The 22,996-nt window shown below is 37.3% G+C and overlaps 1 protein-coding gene across 11 annotated transcripts in view; it reads left to right on the forward strand.

Moving 5' to 3' along the window:
- The window catches only part of SYTL4 (synaptotagmin like 4), a 197,017-nt gene that overhangs the window by 100,833 nt on the left and 73,188 nt on the right, over positions 1-22,996 (forward strand). For 10 of the 11 annotated variants that reach the window (XM_067723358.1, XM_067723359.1, XM_067723362.1 and 7 more), the window contains 4 exons: positions 18,931-19,113; positions 19,362-19,577; positions 19,717-19,826; positions 20,058-20,160. In XM_067723358.1, coding sequence (XP_067579459.1) covers positions 19,004-19,113; positions 19,362-19,577; positions 19,717-19,826; positions 20,058-20,160 — 539 coding nt within the window. In that variant the 5' untranslated portion in view covers positions 18,931-19,003. Of the gene's footprint in view, positions 1-18,688; positions 18,772-18,930; positions 19,114-19,361; positions 19,578-19,716; positions 19,827-20,057; positions 20,161-22,996 lie in introns of all 11 variants that reach the window. The other variant, XM_067723361.1, reaches the window with a different exon arrangement.

A 22,996-nucleotide genomic window follows, 5' to 3' on the forward strand; every position in this document is an offset into this window, starting at 1 on the left:
AAGAGTGAAACTTTTTCTTTTTTACATCTATTGGCCATTTGATCTTCCTCCTTCAAGAATTATCTGTTCATGCTCTTGGTTTATTGGACACTTACCTCTTCTTATTTTTTACCTCTTCTTTTTATTTTTCCATGTTTGAAACCATTAACCACCTTTCTCTCCTCCCTTATCTCTGGAACACTAAAATATATCTTACACAGTCTCTCTGGCCATTCCCTTTTGATCTCCTTTGAACTTCTTTCTTACCTACTTTGGAAATGTTGGTGTGCTTAGGAATCTGACTACATTTTTATTACTTGACCCAATAAAAGATAACATATAAGTCTTCCATTCTCTTCTCTGCATCCCATTCACCAGGGGTAACAATATTAAATTTGTATCCCCTTTCAGACATTTTCCATGCCCATATGAAATATTTCCTTTCTTCCTTCCATCCATCTATTCATCCATCCATCCATCCTGTCTGCAATTATATGTTACAAAATACAAATGGAATTATAGTATATATGTTTTGCAGTGTATTTTTTACTTAATATTTTTGGCATGCTTTCAATGTCAATATATATATAACTACCTCTTTTTTTTTTTGGCTGTGCCCCCCGGCATGCAGGATTTTAGTTCCCCAGCCAGGGATCAAACCTGTGCCTGCTGCAGTGCTGCAGTTTAAGCTTGGGGTCTTAACCACTGGACTGCCAGGGAAGTCTTCTACCTCTTTCTTTTTAACAGTGACATAGTATTCCATTATATGTATGTACCATAGTTTATTTAATCAGTTTCTTATTGATGCTTAAATTGTATATATATATTTTTCTGGTTTAAACATTGAGCATCCTTATGATATATGTTTGTGCATCTACTTGAATATCAATAGGAGAAGTTTTTCAAAATGGAATGGCTCCATTGAAAAATGGTCAGTGTTGCTGAAGATTCAGAGAGGTCTACGACAATAAAAACTGACTACTGTCCATTGGATTTAGGAGGTTCTTGTTGACCTTAGAGCAATTTCAGGGGAGTGGAGGGAGGAATTCTAGACTTTGGTGGGCTGAGAAATGTTTGGGGATATGAAGAAGTGGAGGCAGTGGATATGGACAATTCCTTAGAGAAATTTGGCTCTGAAGAGCAAGGAAAGGGTGGTAGTAGGGGAAGGGTTGAGATCCAGAGAAATTTTTTCTTTTCTTCTTCTTTTTTTTTAAATTTAGGAGGACTTAGATGTCTTTAAAGGCTGATGGGAAGGAAGAGGTAATTGATAGAGCAAAGTCCTTACTGAGTAAAGTCCTCATGCCAGATGGGAGAGGATCCAGAATGAAATGGAGAGATTACCCTTAAACAAGAGGAAGGACATTACAGTTGGGAAGAACAAAAAGTGAACAGATATAGATGAAAATAGGTTTATAGACTTGGTGGCAGGAACTTGTCTGAGAGTGTGTATATTTCCCTATGATGGAAGAGGAAAGGTCATCCTCTTAGAGCAGGGGTTGAAGTGGAGCAGGGTTTGGGTTGGAGTATTGAGGTGCTTGAAGAAGGTTTGAAATATTGTGGTGAGCAGGAGAGCAAGCTAGGACTAGGGAAGCATAGCTGGAGTGTCAGGCAGTGTTGAAGTGAGCTTGGCAACCAAGAATTCATATTGATCATAATCTACCAGATTGTGATTATTTTCTTCAGTAGATATCAGTAGTCCCAGTGCAGGCATAAGGCACAACAGTTGGGCTCTCCTAGGGTTACGTTTTTGTTAGATATTTGCAATGAAAATGGGTTATTGAGGATATTGACAAGAGTGCAGTTGAAACAATAGAATCCAAACTGTCTAGGAAAGGAAGTGAAGACAGGAAGGAGCTGACAGGGTGGGAGTGAAAGGTCTATGGAGGACTACTTCCCTGCCATGAGGTCTGAGAACTGGTGTAGGGCTGGGGGAGGTTATTGAGTGAACAGGCCAGAAGGACAGGGGATTGTAGTTAAGAGTGGGATATTTGAATTAATGATATCAAATGTGGAGAAGTCCTGGGTGATAAGTTCTTGGGTATGGCTGAGTATGATATATAGTATTTTTTTTTTTTTTTTTTTTTTTTTGCGGTACGCGGGCCTCTCACTGCTGTGGCCTCTCCCGTTGTGGAGCACAGTCTCCGGACGCACAGGCTCAGCAGCCATGGCTCACGGGCCCAGCCGCTCCGCGGCATGTGGGATCTTCCCAGACCGGGGCACGAACCCACGTCCCCTGCATCAGCAGGCGGACTCTCAACCACTGCGCCACCAGGGAAGCCCGATATATAGTATTTTTGATGCCAGCTCATTCATTCAACAAATATTTATTGTGTGCATATTATGTGCCAGACAGCACTCTTGGCACTGAAGGGTACAGAAGTGAACAAAACAAAGTCCCTTCTCTCAAACAATTTATTATCTAGTGGGGGAGATTATTAATTTTTATAAAATAAAAGGGCATCCTCATTGATATGCTGATTACTGAATGTGTAATACTAAGGTCACATGTTTATGCATGTGGGGCTAGGAAAGTCCATCTAGACATTTTGAGTGCCTTGATTTATTGTAAGTTATATTAACTGCATTACGAAAATTCATATATCTTCCCCGCTTAGAACTTTTAAAGGTACTTTTATATGCTATGTCAGAATTGAAGACAAAACAAATATATAATACATGCAATTTGAACATTATAGCAGTTTTAAATTTTTTATAATACTTCAGTATTTTTTTAATATTAGGACATTGCTTCTAGCTATAGACCAGATGTTGATAATACATGTACTAACCTTGTTCTAGGGATTTGATGTAATGTGTCAAGTAATTATGGTTAAGCAGCTTAGGAGGGAAAGAGAGCTTGTATGTTAACACTTTATCTTTATTTTATATTCTCCAATTTTTACCTACTCTTTTGTGTACATATACTCATGTATACATTTATTAATGTTTTATTTGAAAGAAATTAGCATTTATTTTATGTCTTACAGGCCTTAAATAGCACCTTAAAATTATCTGCCATATATATAGTTCAATTTAAGTTCACCTGCAGGTTATTTCACTGTGTTTAAGGTTTCTGTGGCCATAGCTAGATCACAGCATCCCTAAAATTAAAAAAGAAACCAAATGCATGAAATCACAGTTATGTGTGAACATGGGCTGGATTAGTCATGAACCATCGTGATTTCTTATTTAAGGGGACTGTGTGAGTGATTTTTAGGTGATGTGGCCTACAAGAAAGAATTAAATGCTAGCTAGAGTTCAGTTTAGAAATCCCCACCATCTGTGACCCAGGCAGGAGAAGAGGGTCTTCCCTGGGGGGATGCTGGTTTATCAAAGCTTGTTGACTAAGGAAAGATAATGGAGTTTCACAGGGTGATGAGGCTTATTGAAAAATGACAATGTGTCGGCTATCACCAGACTTAAAAATAAAGTGTTTTATGCATATAAACCTGGATTTTAAAGCATTCTGTTCTTTTAGTTGTGGATTTTTTATCTTTTTAAAAAAGCTTTTGGGCTGTTAAGGAAAGTGACTTGGGCAGAGGAGGGGATGAACTGGCCATCCTTCTCCCCATTAACCTCATGGGGTTCTAGTGAGCCTGTCTGGCTCCTGTGAGAGGAAGCTTCTAAGAAGTGTACATCTTGCAAGCTGGAAAGCCAAATGGGATTTGTCTTAATAAATGCATTTCTCCTGTTGCTGAGGGGAGTGTTTAGACACATGGTCTTGTTTTCTACTTACTTCTATGTACCACGTTTATGGAGATCTGCCTTCTAGGATCGGTGGTAGGTTTAAGACGCCTGGAATTGCTGAGGAGCAGGAAAAGTGTGAAATCATGAAAATAAGACCACATTTCCATGTATCAAAATAACCACTCTGCAGGAGAAATATATATATTTTAAGACATCCCACTTCCCTCTGGCACTTACTTTAGAGAAGTATTAATATATATTATTTTAAGTGGGAATTTCTTCAAACTGTTTATGAACAGAATTTGGTGGTATTGAAAGGTAACAATGTGGATTCAATCTGGAGGGAACTGTCCCCATCTGTGTTTCTAAGAGCTAACAAAAGAGATTATATTTTAGTTACTCCCCCCATATATACTCCTACCATCATTTAGAAGGGGTGTCCTGGATGAGGAGAATGGGTCCTTTCCCATGTGTAGAGTTGCTCTGAGCCTGGTGCACGTTATTGTGTGGGGAGGTCAGGGGTAAGAAGGTAAGGTAAGGTAAGCTGGACCACTGGCCTTTCAAACATTCATCTGATATTAGCTGAGGACTTTTAAAAAACTGTACCTCCAGCTCCTGTGGGAAGGATGTCCCCTTTTCCAAATATTACCATGTACAAGCAGTATTATCAGAATATGAAGAGACCCTATAGCATAAAGAGCTCAGACTCTGGAATCAGACTGCCTGGGCTCAAAAACCAGACTGTTCCTTATAGGGCATATGACCTTGGGCAAGTTATTTGCTCGATGGGTGTCTCACTTTCCTCATTTGCAAAGAATTATAATAATAGTACCTACCTCATAATATGATTGTGAGACTAAATGACTCCATGTATGTAAAGTGCTTAGAAAAGTGCTTGGTACATAGTAAACATTATAGAAGTGTTAGCTGCTTTCTTCTTCCTTTCTTCTTCTTCTTCATCAGTTGGTAGATATATTAAAAGGAGGTAAAACTGCAAAATGCCTCAGTACATGCAAACTCCACATTTGCAGAACCTATTTTGGAAAGGATTGTGGGGGACAAGAGAACCTTACTGCAAACCCAAAATCAGAATCTTGTAAAATTGAGAGCTATTATACATTTCTCATTGTTAGGGGAAAATGAAAAACACCTTGGCTACCATAACGCTTTTGAGAAAGGACCCCAGTGCGGGCAGGCCTGGGTATGTTGTCTGAGTTGTAGATTTGCTCCATGGGTGGGCTTGCGGGGGCCTGGACCCCAGCCGACCACTGGGAAGCCTCAGTTGCCCTTTTGTTTTGTAGCCTTGATTCTCACACCTCTATTTTGTCTCCACTCTTGCTTTTCTTCTTTTTGATCCTAGTTTTTAAATTTATGCTATTTTGTTATGTTTTATGCATCTCTGTGAGTCACTTTAAACTCTGTCTGGAACAGTGTATAAATAAATATCTTTTAAACTGATCATATCTAATTACTAATATTTGCTTAATATTTACGCTTGTCAGCTACCTCCCTGCAGAGAGGTGACTTTCCATCTGGGCAAGAATACTGATTCGATTTCTCAAATTTCATAGTAAGATTTCAAAACTGCAATTTGCTCATATATTTTCTAAAGCATATGGTTAATAATAATAAAATTAAACAGCTACCAAAATTGATTGCTTATTCTAGGCCAGGCACTATGCTATGCCCTTTAATCATGACATATATTTGAATCCTCACAGCCTTAAGCAAGAGCTGTTATTATTAATCACCATTTTTACAGATTGGGAAACTGAGACTCAGGGAGGTTGAGTAACTGGCCCAAGGTCACACAGCTAAAAAGTAGTGAAGCTGTGCTTGGAACCTGGCTCCAGACCCAGTGCTTGTAGGTACTTTTCTATGCCATGCTGCTCTTAGTTAGAAATGTAGCACATCATTGGAACTTCCCTGGTGGCACAGTGGTTAAGAATCCGCCTGCCAATGCAGGGGACATGGGTTCGAGCCCCGGTCCGGGAAGATCCCACATGCTGCGGAGCAACTGAGCCCATGTGCCACAACTACTGAGCCTGAGCTATAGAGCCCACAAGCCACAACTACTGAGCCCGCGTGCCACAACTACTGAATCCTGTGTGCCTAGAGCTCGTGCTCCACAACAAGAAATGTCACCGCAATGAGAAGCCTGCGCACTGCAATGAAGAGTAGCCCCCACTTGTTGCAACTAGAGAAAGCCCGCACGCAGCAATGAAGACCCAATGCAGCCAAAAATAAAGTAATTAATTAATTAAAAAAAAGAAATCTAGCACATCAGAACTCCAAGTCCTAGTAGAAGAGACTGTTCTGTGTTACAGAATATTCACAGGTCCTGCAGATTTTACACCAGTGTTAATTCTTCAGTATGCCCCTTTTCATCTCTACTACCATTGCCCTCTATTTAGGGCTCTCATTATCTTCCCCCTGGATTTATACCAGAGCCTCCTCAAATCTATATTCTGAAAAACTGTCAGAGTGATCTAATGAGTCCTTGCCTTCCCTAAAAGTCCTCAGTCGTTCCCATGGTCAAAGGCTAATTATCCATGTTTCTGAGCATAGCATATCAAGCTCCTCCTTTGATCCCCACCTACCTCTTCCACATCCTTCCTTACAATTTGATATACAGTATCAGTGCACTCCTTGCCTATACCAGATTGCTTTGTGCCTCCGTGCTTTTGCTTTTGTAAATGCTGTGCCCTCTACCTGGTTAACTAACTGGTAGACATTATTTACAGCTAGTTCATGTGCCACTGTTGGTGTTTCTTTCTAGTCCCCTTTCCCCAAGCTGGAATAGGTGTACCACCTTAGCATTCCCATAATACCCTGTGTGTATATTTCTTTGATTACCATGTTCTTTTATGATTATTTAACTATCTCCTTCGATAGACTGTGTGTTCTTTGTGGGCAGGTACTCTGCATTGTTTTGTCCTTAGCCAGCTAGCACAGCACTTAGCACATAGTTGGCCCTCTTAACTAGTGAGCATTCTGTAAACAGTGCAGAATGCAGAGCTCCAGGTCAGGGGAAGAAGTAGGATTTTGAAGGCCTGAAATCACACAGACATTCAGAGATAACTACCAGCACAGGAGAGGGAGGTCTCACAGAAGAATCTTTGGGACCAGATACATTTACATTATTTAATCTAGGATCCAGAAGGGACTTGAGGAGATGGGAGTTGAAAGGGACAATTGATAAAATAACCAACACAGTATCTCAATGTAAACATTTTGTTGACTATAAGCAATGTTGCATGCTCACTCAGCTGGTTACCAACCAAAACGATGTTCTCAGTTGGTGCCTTGGTGCATAGGTGGCTGGATCCAAACAAGGGGATTTAGGGAAGCCCTGCATCCCTGGAAGCTTTCTTTACTACATGGAGTTCTTTTGTTTGTTTGTTTGTTTTGAGTTCTGCAGACTCACCACATAACCTGTTTTGGTTTCATTTTTCTATGCTCTAAGATCCACTCTCTTTTACCTTTAGATTTTCAAATAATTAGTTTTTTTTCCCAAAGTGGGCTGGATTTTGCTAGCTATGCTTCATTCATGTTTTAGAAACCCACACACGTAATAGGTATTAATTCTGACAGTGCTAGATTGTTCTGCTTCAGACACTATAATTGCCTTGGTCACAATTAGTTAATAGAGTCCACTTTGGAATGTACCTTATGGCAGCACAAATCCTTATTCATTAAGTTGCCCTACTTGCATCAGGCCAACTATATTACAGTCATCAGAATGATTTATTCTTTCCTAATTAACATATAACTATATGCAAGCAGAATCACAATAATACATGTCAATTCATAAGAATGATTTCCCTTCACCCTTCTTTAAGCAAAGCATTTCCCAACTTTTTTGATCACTCTCCCTTACTACCAAAAATTTCAATCACCCCTAATATACATATATTTATTTACAAACTATATATTTGCCACTGTCCTAATATTATATATTATAAAGCATTTACAAAAATAGAAATAAAGAAGGATATGAGATGAAACGAATGCTTTTTAGATTATTTTAATATTTATTAATAGTGTGACAACCTTTGCTCTCATTTCGATGAGAGCAGTGACATTGTGCGCTTCGTTTAAACAAAATCTTGGTTTATGATACAGCTACCTGAAGGTCTGATTCTAAGTTGTTTATTTTTATACTTGATTTTAATGACTGTTGTAGCTGAGTAAAGGATACCTCACAAAACATATAAATCTAAAAATAAAAAAGTGCATTGTTGGATGCACTTACTAAATAACAATACACATATTGTAGTTTCAGGTAACAATTATACAAACGTTTTGTTGCTGTTCCATCTTCTCAGCTCTCAGCATGCTGTCTTTTCCCATTTTTAACAAATGGTTCAAAACTCGTGGAACTTCTTCATTTGGAAGAGTTAGACGATGAAGTACATCTTTTAAGAAACAAAAATAATAATAGAAACATTTTCATATCTACTCTGTATTATTTAGTCTTTATAAAAAGCCCCTTTGATGTAAAACAGTTTACTGTTTGAATGCATTTAAAGTCTGCTACTGCCTTATAGGTATTCTAGGAGTGTAAAACTGCTGATTGCAAGGTTTAGTTACATTTAATCTTAAAACTTTAAAAAGCAAATTTACTGAGTTATAATTTGCATACAATAAACTGTGCATATTTAAATTATACAAGTTGATAAATTTTGACATCTCTCTATACCCATGAAACCATTACCAAAATCAAGAAAGTAAACATATCTATTACCTTCAAAAGTTTCCTTATGCCATTTTGTAATCCTTCCTTCCTGTTTGTATTATATCCCTCTTTTCCCACAACCACTGATCTGTTTTCTGTCACTATAGATTAATTTGCATTTTCTAGAGTTTTATATAAATGAAATCATGTACTACTGTGTGTTCTTTTTTGTCTGATTTTTTTCAGTTAGCGTAATTATTTTGAGATTCATCCATATTGCTGTGTGTGTCAGTAGTTCATTCCTTTCTATTGCTGAGCAGTATTCCATTATATGGATATACCACAATTTAAAAAAAATCCATTCACCTCTTAATGGGCATTTGGGTTGTTTCCAGTTTTTGACTATTATAAATAATGCTATTACTATCATTCACATGCAAGTCTTTGCATGGACATATGCTCTTGCTTTTCTTGGGTTAATACTTAGAAATGGAAAGTCTAGGTCATATGGGAGATATATGTTTAACTTTTTGAGAAACTACTAAAATGTTTTCCAGTGTGGTTGTATCATTTTACATTCCCATTGCAGTGTGCGAGAGTTCCAGTTGCTTCAAATCTTGGCCAACATTTGTTATACTTTTAATTTTAGCTGTTCTGGTAAGTGCATAGTGGTATTTCATTGTGAGTTTAGTTTGCATCTCCCTAATGATTAATGATGTTGAACATTTTTTCAGGTGCTTATTTGTTATTTATATATCTTCTTTGGTGATGCATTTGCTTAAATTTTTGGTTCATTTAAAAAATTTAGTTTTTTTTTTTAATTATAGAGTTTTGAGAGTTCTTTGTATGTTCTGGATACAAGTCTTTGTCAGATGTACTATTTGCAAATATTTTCTTCCAGTCTATATAGTTTGTCTTTTTATTTTCTTATTAACATCTTTCAAAGCACAGTTTTTAGTTTTAATAAAGTCTATTTTAGCAAGTTCTGGATCATGTTTTAGGCGTCATATCTAAGAAATCTTTACTTTTTTTGCATATGGATATCCAGTTTTCCCAGCACCACTTGTTGAAAAGACTGTCATTTCTCCACTGAATTCCCTTGCATCTTTATCAAAAATCAAATGACTATAAACATAAGGATTTATTTCTGGACTCTGTTCTCTTCCAGTGTCTATCTGTATGCCACTACCACACTCCCTTGATTACTGTAGGTTTATAATGTCTTGAAAACAGATTGTGTAAGTCTTCTAACTTGGTTCTGCATATGTTTTGAACCTCACAATATATTGTTTTCTAATTTTTTGCTTTAAGGAGTCAATTATATTTTTAAAGGAAATTTAAATAAGAAAATAATATTTTTACCCACATATTTACTATAGCATGTGTTCTTCATTACTTTTTATAGACCCATGTTTCTATTATGTGTATCTGGTATTATTTTTCTTCTGCCTGAAGGACTTCCTTTAACATTTTTTATAGTTGCAGGTCTGCTCGTGATTAATTCTTTCAATTTTTGCATGTTTGAAAAAGTCTTTATTTCACCTCTGTTTTTGAATGACACTGGGTTTAGAATTCTAGGTTGACAGGTATTTTTCTTTCAGTATTTTAGAGATGTTCCACTGTCTTCTCATTTGCATTGTTTCCAGTGGTAAATTTGCTTTCATCATTATCTTTGTTCTTCTGTATCTAATGTGGTGTTTCCCTCCCACCTCCCACCTCCTGGCTGCTTTTAAGATTTTCTCATTATCTCTGGTTTTAAAAATTTTGACTATGCTGTGCCATGTGCTGCAGTTTTCTTTCTGTTTCTTGTGCATGAAGTTCATTGAGCTTCTTGGATCTGTGGATTCATAGTGTTCATCAAATTTAGAAAAAAATTTGGGCCAGTATTTTCTCAAATATTTTTTCAGTGCCCCCATTTCCTTTGGTGACTCCAATGACACGCATATTAGGCAGCTTAAACTTGTTCCATAGCTCATTAATGCTCTGTTCTTTTTCTTCAGTGATTTTTCTTTCTGTTTCATTTGGATAGCTTCTATTGCTGTCTTCAAGTTCAATAATGTTTTCTACTGAAATGTGTAATCTGCTGTTAATCCAATTCTGTGTATTTTTCATCTCAGACATTGTGTTTTAATCTCTAGGTTTGATTTGGGTCTTTTTAACACCTTTCATGTCTTTATTGAACTTTTTGAAATATGGAATACAGTTATAATAATTGTTTTAATGACTTTGCTAATTCTAACATTTGTGTTAGTTCTTGGTCAGTTTTTGATTAATTTTTCTTCTCATTGTGCATGTATTTTCTTGCTTTTTTGCATGCCTGTTTATTTTTTATTGGGTACTAGATATTGTAAGTTTTACCTTGTTGGGTGCTGCATATTTTTATATTACTAGAAATAAGCTTGAGCTCTGTTCTGGGATGCACTTGAATTACTTGAAAGAGATTGATCCTTTCAGGTTCTGTTTAGATTTGTTAGGCAGGACCAAAGCAGTGCACAGTCTAGGGCTCATTATTTCCCATTATGTAGGCAAGACCCTTCTGAGTACTCTGCCCAGTGCCCTGTGAATCATGAGGTTTTCCAGTTTGACTGGTGGAACAGGCACTACTCCTTGTCATGTGTGAGTGACAGGCACTGTTCTTTTCAATCCTTTCAGCTGGAGTTCTTTCTCTGGCCTAGGGTAATTTCCTCATAGGCATGCCATGTGCTGATCAGTCCTTTGCTGAATACTTGAGGGAGACCCTCTGCAGGTCTCTGAAGACCTCACTCTGTGTGGCTCTCTCAGGTACTCTGTCCTATGAACCCTAGCCAGACTTTTAGCTCTGTCACCTCCACTCGGGGAGTTCACCAAGCTCTGCCTGTATTCGTCCTCCCTGCACCATGGCCTGGAAACTCTCTCAAGACAGTGAGCCTGGAAAATCAGAGGGCTCACCCTATTTGTTTCCTATTTCCCAAGGATCACAGTCTTCCATTGCCTGATATTCAGTGTCTTGAAAATCACCATTGTTTTATGTATTTTATCCATTTTGGGGGGTGGGGGGTCCAGGCAGGGTAAAAATCCATCCATTCTTGGCCAGAAATAGAAGGCCACTGACATTTTATAATCCCAAATTTTCATGACCAATTATAATTTGTAGCCCAATTTCAATTCTAATTTTTCAAAAATGTGCATACCATCACGTTTCTTGACATAGGTAGATCAGTTCTAAATATCTGTTCAAAAGTATACAGAATCTGACATGCAGTGATGCAGATCTTTTCATATCACTCATCAGTTTCTGTGTAAAACATACTATCATTTGCTTAACAATAGCAGTTTGATTCAGGGTTTCTTGGTTAAACTAATATCCTTTGAAAGACACTGGTTTACTTTTTCATTTTCAGTGAGGTATAAACTTTACCAAAATTGTCCATTGCCCTTGGTCCAAACAGCAAAATGCTTTTGTCATATCACTTAAGTGGGACATGACTGATAATGGAATAGAATTTATGTGCAAAACCAGCACATCATTATTACTTGTGGGTTTAGAGGACTAATTAAATACCAATTCAGCCTTTGTGCCCTTGAACATGGGTCAATATTTCTGGAATTCACTGTCACCTCTAAAGTTGTCAGCATAGTTTCTCACTTAAAAAAAATGCCTGAAACTTTAAATGGTGTCTAGATGCAGTTTACCTCACACTTCATCTGTATTCTTTAATAGAAAATAAATGTCACTTTGTAAGACCCAGTCACATCTTAAAACACAAATGCACATATAAAAACTGACAAAAATAAAAATAGCTAAAACTTGGAGTGCACTCTCTGTGTTTACATTACTTTAAACACTACATATTTTAAAAACTCATTGAATCTTTATAACAAGCCCAAGGTGGTAGGTATAGTTATTATCTTCCTTTTACAAATGAGGAAATTGAAGCACTGAGAGGTTTAGTCATTGCCCAAGGTCACTCAGCTAGTAATTGATGAAGCCGGGATTCAAATTCAGGCAGTCTGAGTCCAGGGGCCATGCTTTTAACCATGACACCAGTCTGCCTCAGGAAAATAAAAATACTTTGCTCTCAGCTCTAGTACCACTCTTCAGTTTCTGTGAGTTTAAGTTTAAACATATAAATACAAATAGATTTCTTGGTGAAGACATTCAGTAAGCGTTTATTGAACTCATATTGTGTATCAGACACTATGCCAAGTAAGCTCTTGGGGGTATGAAGTCCAGATACAGTGCCTCCCTTCAAGAAGGCCACATCTGGTGGAAGTTTCTAGTTTGAGCATAAGTATTACCATCTTCACATTTATATGTGCATTGCATGTTTGGGAGAGGGAAGGTTACCAGTGTGCCCAGCAAATTAAACATGGAAAAATATGTTTTATTTGCTGCCCAGTGCAGGGACATTATTTGATGTTTTTCTAATTCACACCAGTTTCCATTTTGGGGACACCACAATGATTTTAAAGTCAAGTACTGTTCTTACAAGGACGTCTATATCTTTGATAATCTTTTTTATATTTTAGGCCCTTGCCCAAGGTCATATAACTAATAAATATCGCTGCTCTGTTGAACTGGTCTTCAGAATTTAAGATAATTTGAGAGAGCTCCCCTCACCCCTTCTTGAAAACTAGCTGTGTTAGTGTTGGTGTTAATGTTCATTTATTAATTATTATTATCTCTTAATCTACAAGATTAGGGTATAAAATGGATATATCCATTTGGATAAATAATTCTACACATGTTCACGTGTTCTACAATTATATCAAGATTATTGTGTTGTTCAAGTTGTCTGTATATATACTGTTTTTATCTGCTTGTGCTATCAGTAGACAGAGGTATATTAACCTCCCATTCTGATGGTAGATTTTTCAGTTCCCTCTTGCCTTTGTAAGTATTTGCATTAAAATATTATCCTGAGCAATAAATATATGTAATTTTCTAACTCAACAAACCATCTTTTCTAAAATATCTTCTTGTGGGCATGAGGGCCCCACAAGGATGCTATATTAAGACATTTCATTCGAGTCTTGACACCCCATGACTAACATGGAACAAATTGTCCATCAGAGCTTGGGTTCGGACATTCATGTTATCTGAGCTGTGATCTTCTCAGTAGATAATCCTTACCCTTTTGACTATATACCTCTGACTGAATTTCAGTGAAGGGCCTTAACGAGTTTTCTTGGGCTTTGGTTTTGCCATTAAATCCTAGTGCTGTATCCGTCAATTGGGAGAATATGAAAAGTGACAGGTTTTCTAACCACAAATCTGTCTGGTTTTCTTATTTGTGCCCCTATTATTTTTCTGAGTTACATTTTTCAAAACGTGATGTGCCATTTACCATAAAAATATATCACTTAACTCATTGCATATAAAAGAAGTGTTTCTATCCCATGTTTTCCTTTTTGAATTTCTAGAAAACATTCTACCGTATGGTATGGGCATGGTGGTGGTGGTGGTGAGGCAGGCAGCAAGTTTCTTCTTTAAGATGTTAATGATAGATTTAGTACAATTATGAAGTTATGATTTCTTCTTTGGCATATGAGTTATTAAGACGTATCTTTAAATTTCTAAAAGTATCAGGATTAAAAATTATCTTTTGTTATTGATTTCATATTTAATTTCCTTGAGGTCAGAGACCATGGTCTGTATGAGAATGGTTTCTTTGAAATTTACTGAGACTTGCATTATAACCTAGTACATGGTCATTTGGTGGTGGGGGGTTGGTAAATGTTCCATATGTGCTTAAAATGAATATGATTTCCAATTGGATATAGAATTCTACATATGGCCATTAAATCAAGCTTATTTTGTTCAACTTGTCTATATACTTAGTAATATTTTATCTGCTTGTACTTTTTTTTTTGCTTTTACTATTAATAATTGAAAGAAGTATGTTAATCTCCCCCCCTTTTTTTTTTAACAAATTCTAGACTATTTTATTTGTTGACTACAGTTATCGGTATAGTGCTAGATAATTTACATAGATTACATCATTTTTTTTCCTTTTTTAATTGAAGTATAGTTAATGTACAATATTATGTAAGTTACAGGTGTACACTATAATGATTCACAATTATTAAAGGTTACATTTATAGTTATTGTGAAATATTAGTTATATTCCCTGTGTTGTATCCTTGTAGCTTATTTTATATAATCTCCCATTTTGATGGTCCATTTTTCAATTTCTCTCTCTAGTTGTACATAATCTTCCTTTATATATTTGGAGGTGTTTTATTAGTGCCTATTAATAAAACATACTAGGTTTTTTTACTCTATGTAGTGGTCTTATCTTTTATATAATGCTTTTATTATTTTGAAGTTTTATTTTTTAGATATTAATATAACTACCTCAACTTTATTTAGGTTTACATTTATCTGGTATATTTTTTCCATCTTTTTTACTTTCAGTCCTTCCTGATCTTTATGTTATAGATGTGTCCCTCATGAAATGGCACATACCTGGATTCTTAAATTTTATATAGTCTGTTAACCTCCGTATTTAAAAGGATGAGTTTTACTCATATATTTTTTGTTTGTTGAGATGTTGGAGCTTGTTTTTACCATCTTATGTTTTGCTTTCTATTTGTTTCAGTTTTTCTATGCTTTTTCTCCTTGCCTTAAAAATTTTTTTTCTTATTCTGTTTTATTTTCCCCACTACTGACTCTGCAAGATTGCATCTCAAGTGAGCTGGCTAGTAACAGGGTTAACATTGGAAATAGCAACCTATGGTCCAAGGTGGGGTTGGGGGTGGGATGTGGCTTTTCTAAAAGGAGTCACATTGGCAAGTGATGGGGGAGAGGAGGCAGGGAGCTGATGGAGGTCATGGCTGATGGATTCTAAAAACGTTTTTTTTTTTTTTTACAAGGGTGAAACAAGAATGTCTGATGGGAACTAGGGGAAAGGGAAGAGGGGGTGTGAGATGAATGAAGGCTTAAAATAGAACCTGAAAGGACTAGGTAAGGGAACTGAACTAAAGGCATGTAAAAAGACTTATGGGTAACAGTGAGGGTCCAGCTGAGATTGTAGACCAGGAATTATGTAGGACCTGGGTATAGGAGCAGAAAAGGCAGACTACTATAGCATTGGTACAGGTTTGGAATTTTGATGGACAGTTGCTGCAGAGAGATGAAGGTGCATGAATATGGAAGATATTGGTGAGAGTGGTTCAAATGTTGAGCCATCTGGAGTCCAGGATGGGTAGGGAAGGAATATAGATCAACAGGAGGCAAGTAGACCAAGAGAAAATGGAGGGTGGGCTCAAGAGACTGTGGTCTTGATGAGGTTGAAGAACAGGTGTAGTGGGAGTAAGCTGTAATTGAAAAGTAGGGATTTTTGAATTTAAGATTCCAGAGGGGGGCAATTCTGGTTGGTCAAGTCCATGAGTGAAAAATAAAGGGAAGATGTATAGTATTAGCAGTTCCATTTTGTTATGGTGCTGTCTTTGTTTCCTCAATGATGCTGTTACTTCCTTGGCTTTTACTATTACTTGGTCTCATTATTGTGCCAATGTGCTTGTCTCATCACAGAACTCTGCTGCCTCTCCACAAACATCAATTTTCTAATAAATCTGGTTTTGCTCTCATTTCCAGTATGCCTGTGCCATTCTTGGTCTTTAATTGACAGATAATTGGTGATACCTATTTTATCTAGGAGCCGCTGATTTTTTGCCAGTTCTTCAGCCATAATCACACATATGGGAATTCATTTCCACAATGCTTTTGATTGCTCTGTTCAATATTTTATAATTGCTTATTTTATAATTGCTTTGGCCGCGATCCTGCCTGGACAGAGCCAATAGAGCACTAGCTCTAGAATCTGATTGCCTGGGCTTGAATCCCAGAAACTGCAATTACTTTCTGTTTATTCTTGGGCAAGTTAACCTAACCTCTCCTGAGTCCTCATCTATAAAATGTGGATAATAATAGTACTCATTCTTGGGGTTGTTGTGAGGATTAAATTAGTTAATATATGTAAAGTACTTGTTGCCTGGCATGTAATAAATTCTCAATAAACGGAACTGTTGGGGTGATGATGATAGTGACGATGATCAACAGTAGTGGTGGCATATGCAACACAATGTGCCAAATACAGTGTTAAGTGCTGGGCCAGATACATAGAAGAATATTGAAAAAGTCCTTGTTCTCATGGAGAGTATATATTCTCCTCAGGGATAAGAATTAAGAATATTTCCTCAAGACTACCTAAGAAAGGGCCTATGAAAGAGGCTTAGCATCTTATAGTTCAATAAAGACCAAGAAATAGTGAAGTCAAGAAAATATTGAGATTTCTGGAACCTGTGTCACTTTGCTGTGTTGTTTATACTCTCTATTGTATTGTCGGTAATTAGTTTTAAAAAGTGACAAGTGCTTGTTGTGTAGTTTCAAGGGAGAGCAGAGAAGGTAAGTATGATCCTCATTTCATTTCTCATGCTCTGTCCATCCTGGGCTGTTTGACTCTCATGACAACCAAATCTATATTTTCAGATGCAGTCTCTCTTCCTGAGGTACAGTTTTATGCCTCCAATTACTTCCAGAACCTAATTATCTGGATATCCAGTATGCAGCACAAACTCAATATGACTGAAATGAAACTTCTTGCCTTATTTTCACACCTGTTTCTTCTCTTACAGCCCTTATCACTGTCAGGACTGTTACTAGTCAGTTGTTTAACCTTGACATACACAGTAGGCATCTTTGCCTTCACCTTCTTCATCCTCTCCACTCAATCAGTCACTCCATTCTGTCAGTTCTACTTCTCAAACCTATTCTGTGTTCTTTTTTCTTCCTGTTCTGGTTTAGGCCTGCCCTGCAGCAGATTCAGTGAGTACGTGTACTCCAAACTTGTGTTCCAAACATTGTGATGGGACCTTTAACACACATTATTTAATTTTCTTGACAAGCTTGAGAGGTAGGTCATTTCGTAGATGAGAAACCAGAGGATGACAGAAATACAGTGACTCTGCCTAATTGGTTAGAAGCATAGTTAAGTAAACCTAGATTGTCTTTTTGTCTGGATTATTATAATAATCCCCCTGTCTCCTTTGAATTTTTTTCTTTTTTGAAATTTAAAAGTAAGACATGTTTGTAAAAAAAAAATCAGAACTATGTAAAGTAAAAAGTAAAAGTTGCCCCCTTGCAGTTCTGCTTCCCAAGAGAAACCAATAATAATGGGTTTTGTTCTAGACCTTTTTCTTTGCATATACAAATGTATAGATAAATACTTTACCAAAGAGATCATTCAAGTGCAGTCCTGAAATGACTTTTTTTCCCACTCAGGACCATATTTTCATACAGATCTACCACATTTTTAAAATGGATACATAGTATGCTATCATATGGAAGTATTGTTTTGTTTAATGATTTCTCTGTTAAAGAACTTCTTTTTGCTCTTACAAATAATATTGCAGTAACTTTCTTGTACGTATACCTTGCATACACATTTATGTGAATATTTCTATTGGGTAGGTTCTTAGATGTGGTATTGCTTGCCTAAGGAGTATGCATATTTTACAATGTGTTACTAACTGTACTTCAATTTTTCTTTTGAATCAGTCTTCCATACTATAGCTGGAGTGATCTTTGTAAAACAAATTTGAGTATGTCATTTCCCAATATCAAAAACAAAGCAACAACAAAGATGTTCAATGGATTTCTGTTGTCTATGTCATCAGTTTTTAAATTCTTAATTTTTAGGAGTATTTGAGAGCTACATAATCTGGTTCCAACCTGTATTTCCTACCGTTCTCCCCAACCAACAAACATATACTCTGTTCTATAAGGTAAAATCCACCTGCTCTGTAAAACCTTCCACATGTATAGTTCTCTCTCTTCCCTCTCTAGGCAAGATAGAACTAGTTACTCCCTTCTGTAAGTTCCCATAACAATTTATTATCCCTTTAATAGCACTTAGTACACTGTGCTATGTATCTGTCTCCCCCTACTACTCTGTGACCTTCTTAAAGACAAGAACTGTGCCTTACTCATCTCTGTATCCCCAGCATGTTGCCCAATACCTGTGATTGAGTTCTCAACAAATGTGCGTGAAATAGGTGAAGATATTCTTGAGGTAGTGTTAGCAATAAGGACTTTCGGAGATAGAGTAGGTGACAGCAGTTTTGAAGTGTAGCAGAAAGCTGACTGCATCCTGGGAACATGGATGCTGGTCAGGAAAGGGGAAATGGGTTTCAACTGGCAGAGGTCCCTGTGTGGTTTTCTCCACTACAGAGACCAGCTGTCTGATTATTTGGCTTAATAGACTTGTTACTTGAGAACATTAAAACAATTGAAAATTGGATGATTGAGGAGACACTTTGGTGGAGGGGGAATTTGACTCAGCTGTTCTGTGCTCTTTCCAGACTTATGTTGAAAGACCCAACCCTTTGGCAGAGTCATGAATAAGTGTTTCTTCTTGAAAAATCAAAGCCTCTTCATTTTCAGGGTAGGATTCACCTGGGAGTAGGAATGGTAAATTGGTCACATACTTCTATGTTATCTCTAGCCTGGCTCAAGGGGGAGGTAGCCCACCGAAAGGCTCTAGGGCTGTGGGCCTCTTCTGGAGTAAATTACCTGTGCGAAATTAGTTCTTATCTTATTTCAGGTAACTCTGGGGTAGCTCTCCTGGACTGGTAGCTTTGAAGAAAGAAGAGTAGAAGGAAAAACTAGAATAAGTCATGTCGGAGATACTTGACCTCTCTTTTCTGTCTGAGGTGGAAAGGAATTTGATCCTCAGTGTTCTACAACGAGATGAGGAGCTCCGAAAAGCAGATGAGAAAAGGATTAGGTAAGAGTCCCAGAAAAATCATGGGTTCCCAGGCCTTTAACCAATGATACCTGGACTTTTCCTTATACTTCTCATCTGACTTTCAGAGGAACTTGTGTATGAGGTTTACAACTCCTCAGTGGGTCAGGTTGGGTTCTGAGGTTGCTTCCACAGAACCAAATAGTCTTACTGTCTCTACCCCTCAACCCCTCTCCATCCAGCCTATGCAGATTTCAAATCACTTGTGTTTCTCTTTTGGGTCTTGGCAGACGACTGAAGAATGAGTTACTGGAGATAAAAAGGAAAGGGGCCAAAAGGGGCAGCCAACACTATAGTGATCGGACCTGTGCCCGGTGCCAGGAGAGCCTGGGCCGTTTGACTCCCAAGACCAACACTTGTCGGGGTTGTAATCACCTGGTGTGTCGGGACTGCCGTATCCAGGAAAGCAATGGTACTTGGAGATGCAAGGTGTGCGCCAAGGAAATGTGAGTGTTAACTTATGGCTGAGTAGAGAGAAGAAATGGGGCCCCAGTTGTGGTTAGAATTTCTCCCCTCATCCTTTGTTGGTTGAATGTCAAGGGCATTTTTTTAATCCATATGTCATTTTCTTTTATTCCTTTGCAGAGAGCTGAAGAAGGCAACTGGAGACTGGTTTTATGACCAGAAAGTGAATCGCTTTGCTTACCGCACCGGCAGTGAGATAATCAGGATGTCCCTGCGCCACAAACCTGCAGGTACCGGACCTGTCGGGAAATGGTTCCTTGAGGTGCTTGACCCTCTGCTGTGGGTGATAGACCCTCTGCTGTGGAATCTTAGTGTATTCTTATTGGTGGTGTCTTCACTCCATGAGCTCAGCCTGTTTGTAGGGAACATGAAGATTGTGTTGATCCTTTCTGCAAGCATGCTGTGTTTCCGTTGCCCCCCCTCATCACCACCCCTCTGCCATGCTTTTGTTTGTCTTGAAGTGAATAAAAGAGAGACAATGGGACAGTCCCTCCTTCATCAGTCACAGATGGGCAATATCTGGCCAGGAAGAAAGATCATTCAGGAGCAACAGAAGGAACCCAGGTAAGAACCAGCAATCATTTAAAGAACTGCTACACATTCCTTTAATTCTTTTATTTTTTTACTTCTATTTGTAAAATAATAGACGCTCATTGTAGGCAACTTTGGAAAGTACAGAAAAGAATAAAGAAGGAAGAAAAAAAAAACTTCCTAATCCTGCAACCCACATATAAACATTAACATTTTGGTATATTTACTTTGTGCTTTATAAGAACAATTTGAAGACAAATACAGATAACACATACTCATTATTAAACATTTAACCAGTATAGGAAACAATAAAGAAATCAACAAATCACCCAAATTCTTACTACCCCAGTATTCATATTATGTGAAAATTATTTCAGATATCTTTTGTGCATATATGTAGATAGAGGGATGGGTGGATGGATAGACTGAAAAGCCTTTATAATATTGGGTCATAATATAGTAAATTAAAAGCTTTGTTTAATTTTACTTGAATTTGACAGAATAAAACACTGAAATAAAATACAGGAATTGCTAATCTTCAGACGAATGTTTCTTTACCATAAAAGATATTAGTCATTAATATCCATTTAAGCTTAAGAAAAAATATGAAAACCATTGAGCAGTTAGTCATTTTTTTGTAGTGTCTTTTTGGTAACAGCCTTATCAAGCTATAATTCATACACCATATAATTCACCTATTAATAGTGTACAATGCAATGGTTTTTAGTATATACACAGAACGGTGCAACCATCACCTCAATTGATTTTAGAACTTTTTGTCACATTAAAACGAAACCCTGTACCCTTTAGCTATCAGTGACTCCCCAACCTCCATATCTTTCCCATCCCTAAACAGTCACTGATCTACTTTTAATTTCTATATATTTGCCTATTTTGGACATTTTATTTAAATAGAATCATACAATATGTGGTCCTTTGTGACTGTCTTGTCTCACTTAACATAATGTTTTCAGGGTTCATCCATGTTGAAGCATGTATCAGTACTTCATTTCTTTTTATTGCCCCCATTTGTTTATCCATTCATCTGTTGATGGACGTTTGGATTGTTTCCACTTTTTAGACTAATGCTATTATGAACATTTGTATTGAGTTTTTGTGTGGACATATGTTTTCATTTCTCTTAGAAAGATACCTAGGTGTGGAGTTGCTGGGTCAAATGATCATTTAGTCATTTTGTAAATCTACCTTTTTCAATATTAAACATTATCAGTGGACTCTACTATGAAGAAGGAGGAGGAGATTAGCTTGCTTACACTTCCTCCTAACACTTTCCCCTACTCCCACTTTTTATTAATCAAGTTATTTTTACTTTGTCAGGGCTTACAACATTTACATTCTGTTATGCAATCATAAATCATCTGCTTGTTTTATCTGTTTGTTTACTTTTAGTTCGTATTTAAAAGGATCTTATGCTTACAACCAGGCTTTGGCCCATGGTTCATCTATATTTCTGAATCCTTTACTTTGACTTCTTTTTATTTTTTTGCCGTACGCGGGCCTCTCACTGTTGTGTCCTCTCCCATTGCGGAGCACAGGCTCCGGATGCGCAGGCTCAGCAGCCATGGCTCACGGGCCTAGCCGCTCCGCGGCATGTGGGATCTTCCCGGACTGGGGCATGAACCCGTGTCCCCTGCATCGGCAGGTGGACTCTCAACCACTGCGCCACCAGGGAAGCCCTGACTTATTTCTTGATTGTCAGGATTTTATCATTGAGGAGTTCCTTCAAGAATAGCTTGTAGGTGCTATGTTCATTTCACTCTTTCATGTTAAGAATGTCTGCCTAGTCCCTTTATGAATTTGAATGATATCTTGGCTGGATATTATATTCTTGGGTTACACTTTCTTTCCCTTAGAATATTGTAGACATTACTCCATTGTCTTCTGCCACTGAATGTAACTGAAGGAGTCTTAGGCCAGCTAGCCTTTTCTTTTTCTCCCTTGTAGGTAACACACTGTGTGTGTGTGTGTGTGTGTGTGGTGTGTGTGTGCATGCACACATACATGCACACATGTGTGTCTGAATATGCCTGAAAATTTCCTTTTATTTTTCTTGAAGTTTAGTAACTTAACAAGGATAGATCTCAATGGTGATCATCCTGTTTCATTTTTCCCTAATACACAGTGTACCCTTGATGAATTCTTTCTTCATTGATGGAAAAATTTTCTGCATTGTATCCTGTGAACTCTTTCTATTTCACTAGTTAAGTTCTCCACTTCAGGGACATTGGATTTCTTCATCTTCCATTTCTGTCCTTTTACTGTCAAATGCAAAAGAAAAATAGAAAGGTGAAAGCAATTAATCATAATAGCCCAACCCTTTCTTCTGTGCTATTACTTTGATTTTCAGCCATTTTCTTTTTTCCATTTCCTCCCTTCTTCCCTCCCCCCTTCCTTTTTGCTGTATCTAATTTACTGATTTGAATGAATGATCTTGTTTACATTTTAATTTATTCTTTGCTCTCAGTTTTCCTTTTTCTCTAATTTTGTTGTTTCATCATCTTGTATTGAGCTCTTGTGCCTTATCAAATCTATATTCTTATTAAGTTCCTGTGTAAGTCTAAAGCATTCACAAAAAAGCTACTTATTTTCCTATGATTATATTCTTCTCCACAATTCGTTCTTTGTTCATCATGCAAGTTCTTTCTATTTCTCCCCACCCCATGTCATATTTATGTATCTTCTAGACCACTTCTTTTCATTCCACTCATGTTTAACATGGGAGGTTCTGTCTGTATTTTTTGTTTGCTCTGATATAGTGTGTGAATTCTTCTTGACAGGCTTTTCATCTCAACTTGACACAATTTATCTCTTCTCCACACTCAATTATACTTTAGTTTAAGGATAGAAG

Source organism: Pseudorca crassidens, chromosome X (assembly GCF_039906515.1).
Source record: "Pseudorca crassidens isolate mPseCra1 chromosome X, mPseCra1.hap1, whole genome shotgun sequence".
Taxonomy (NCBI): Eukaryota; Metazoa; Chordata; class Mammalia; order Artiodactyla; family Delphinidae; genus Pseudorca; species Pseudorca crassidens.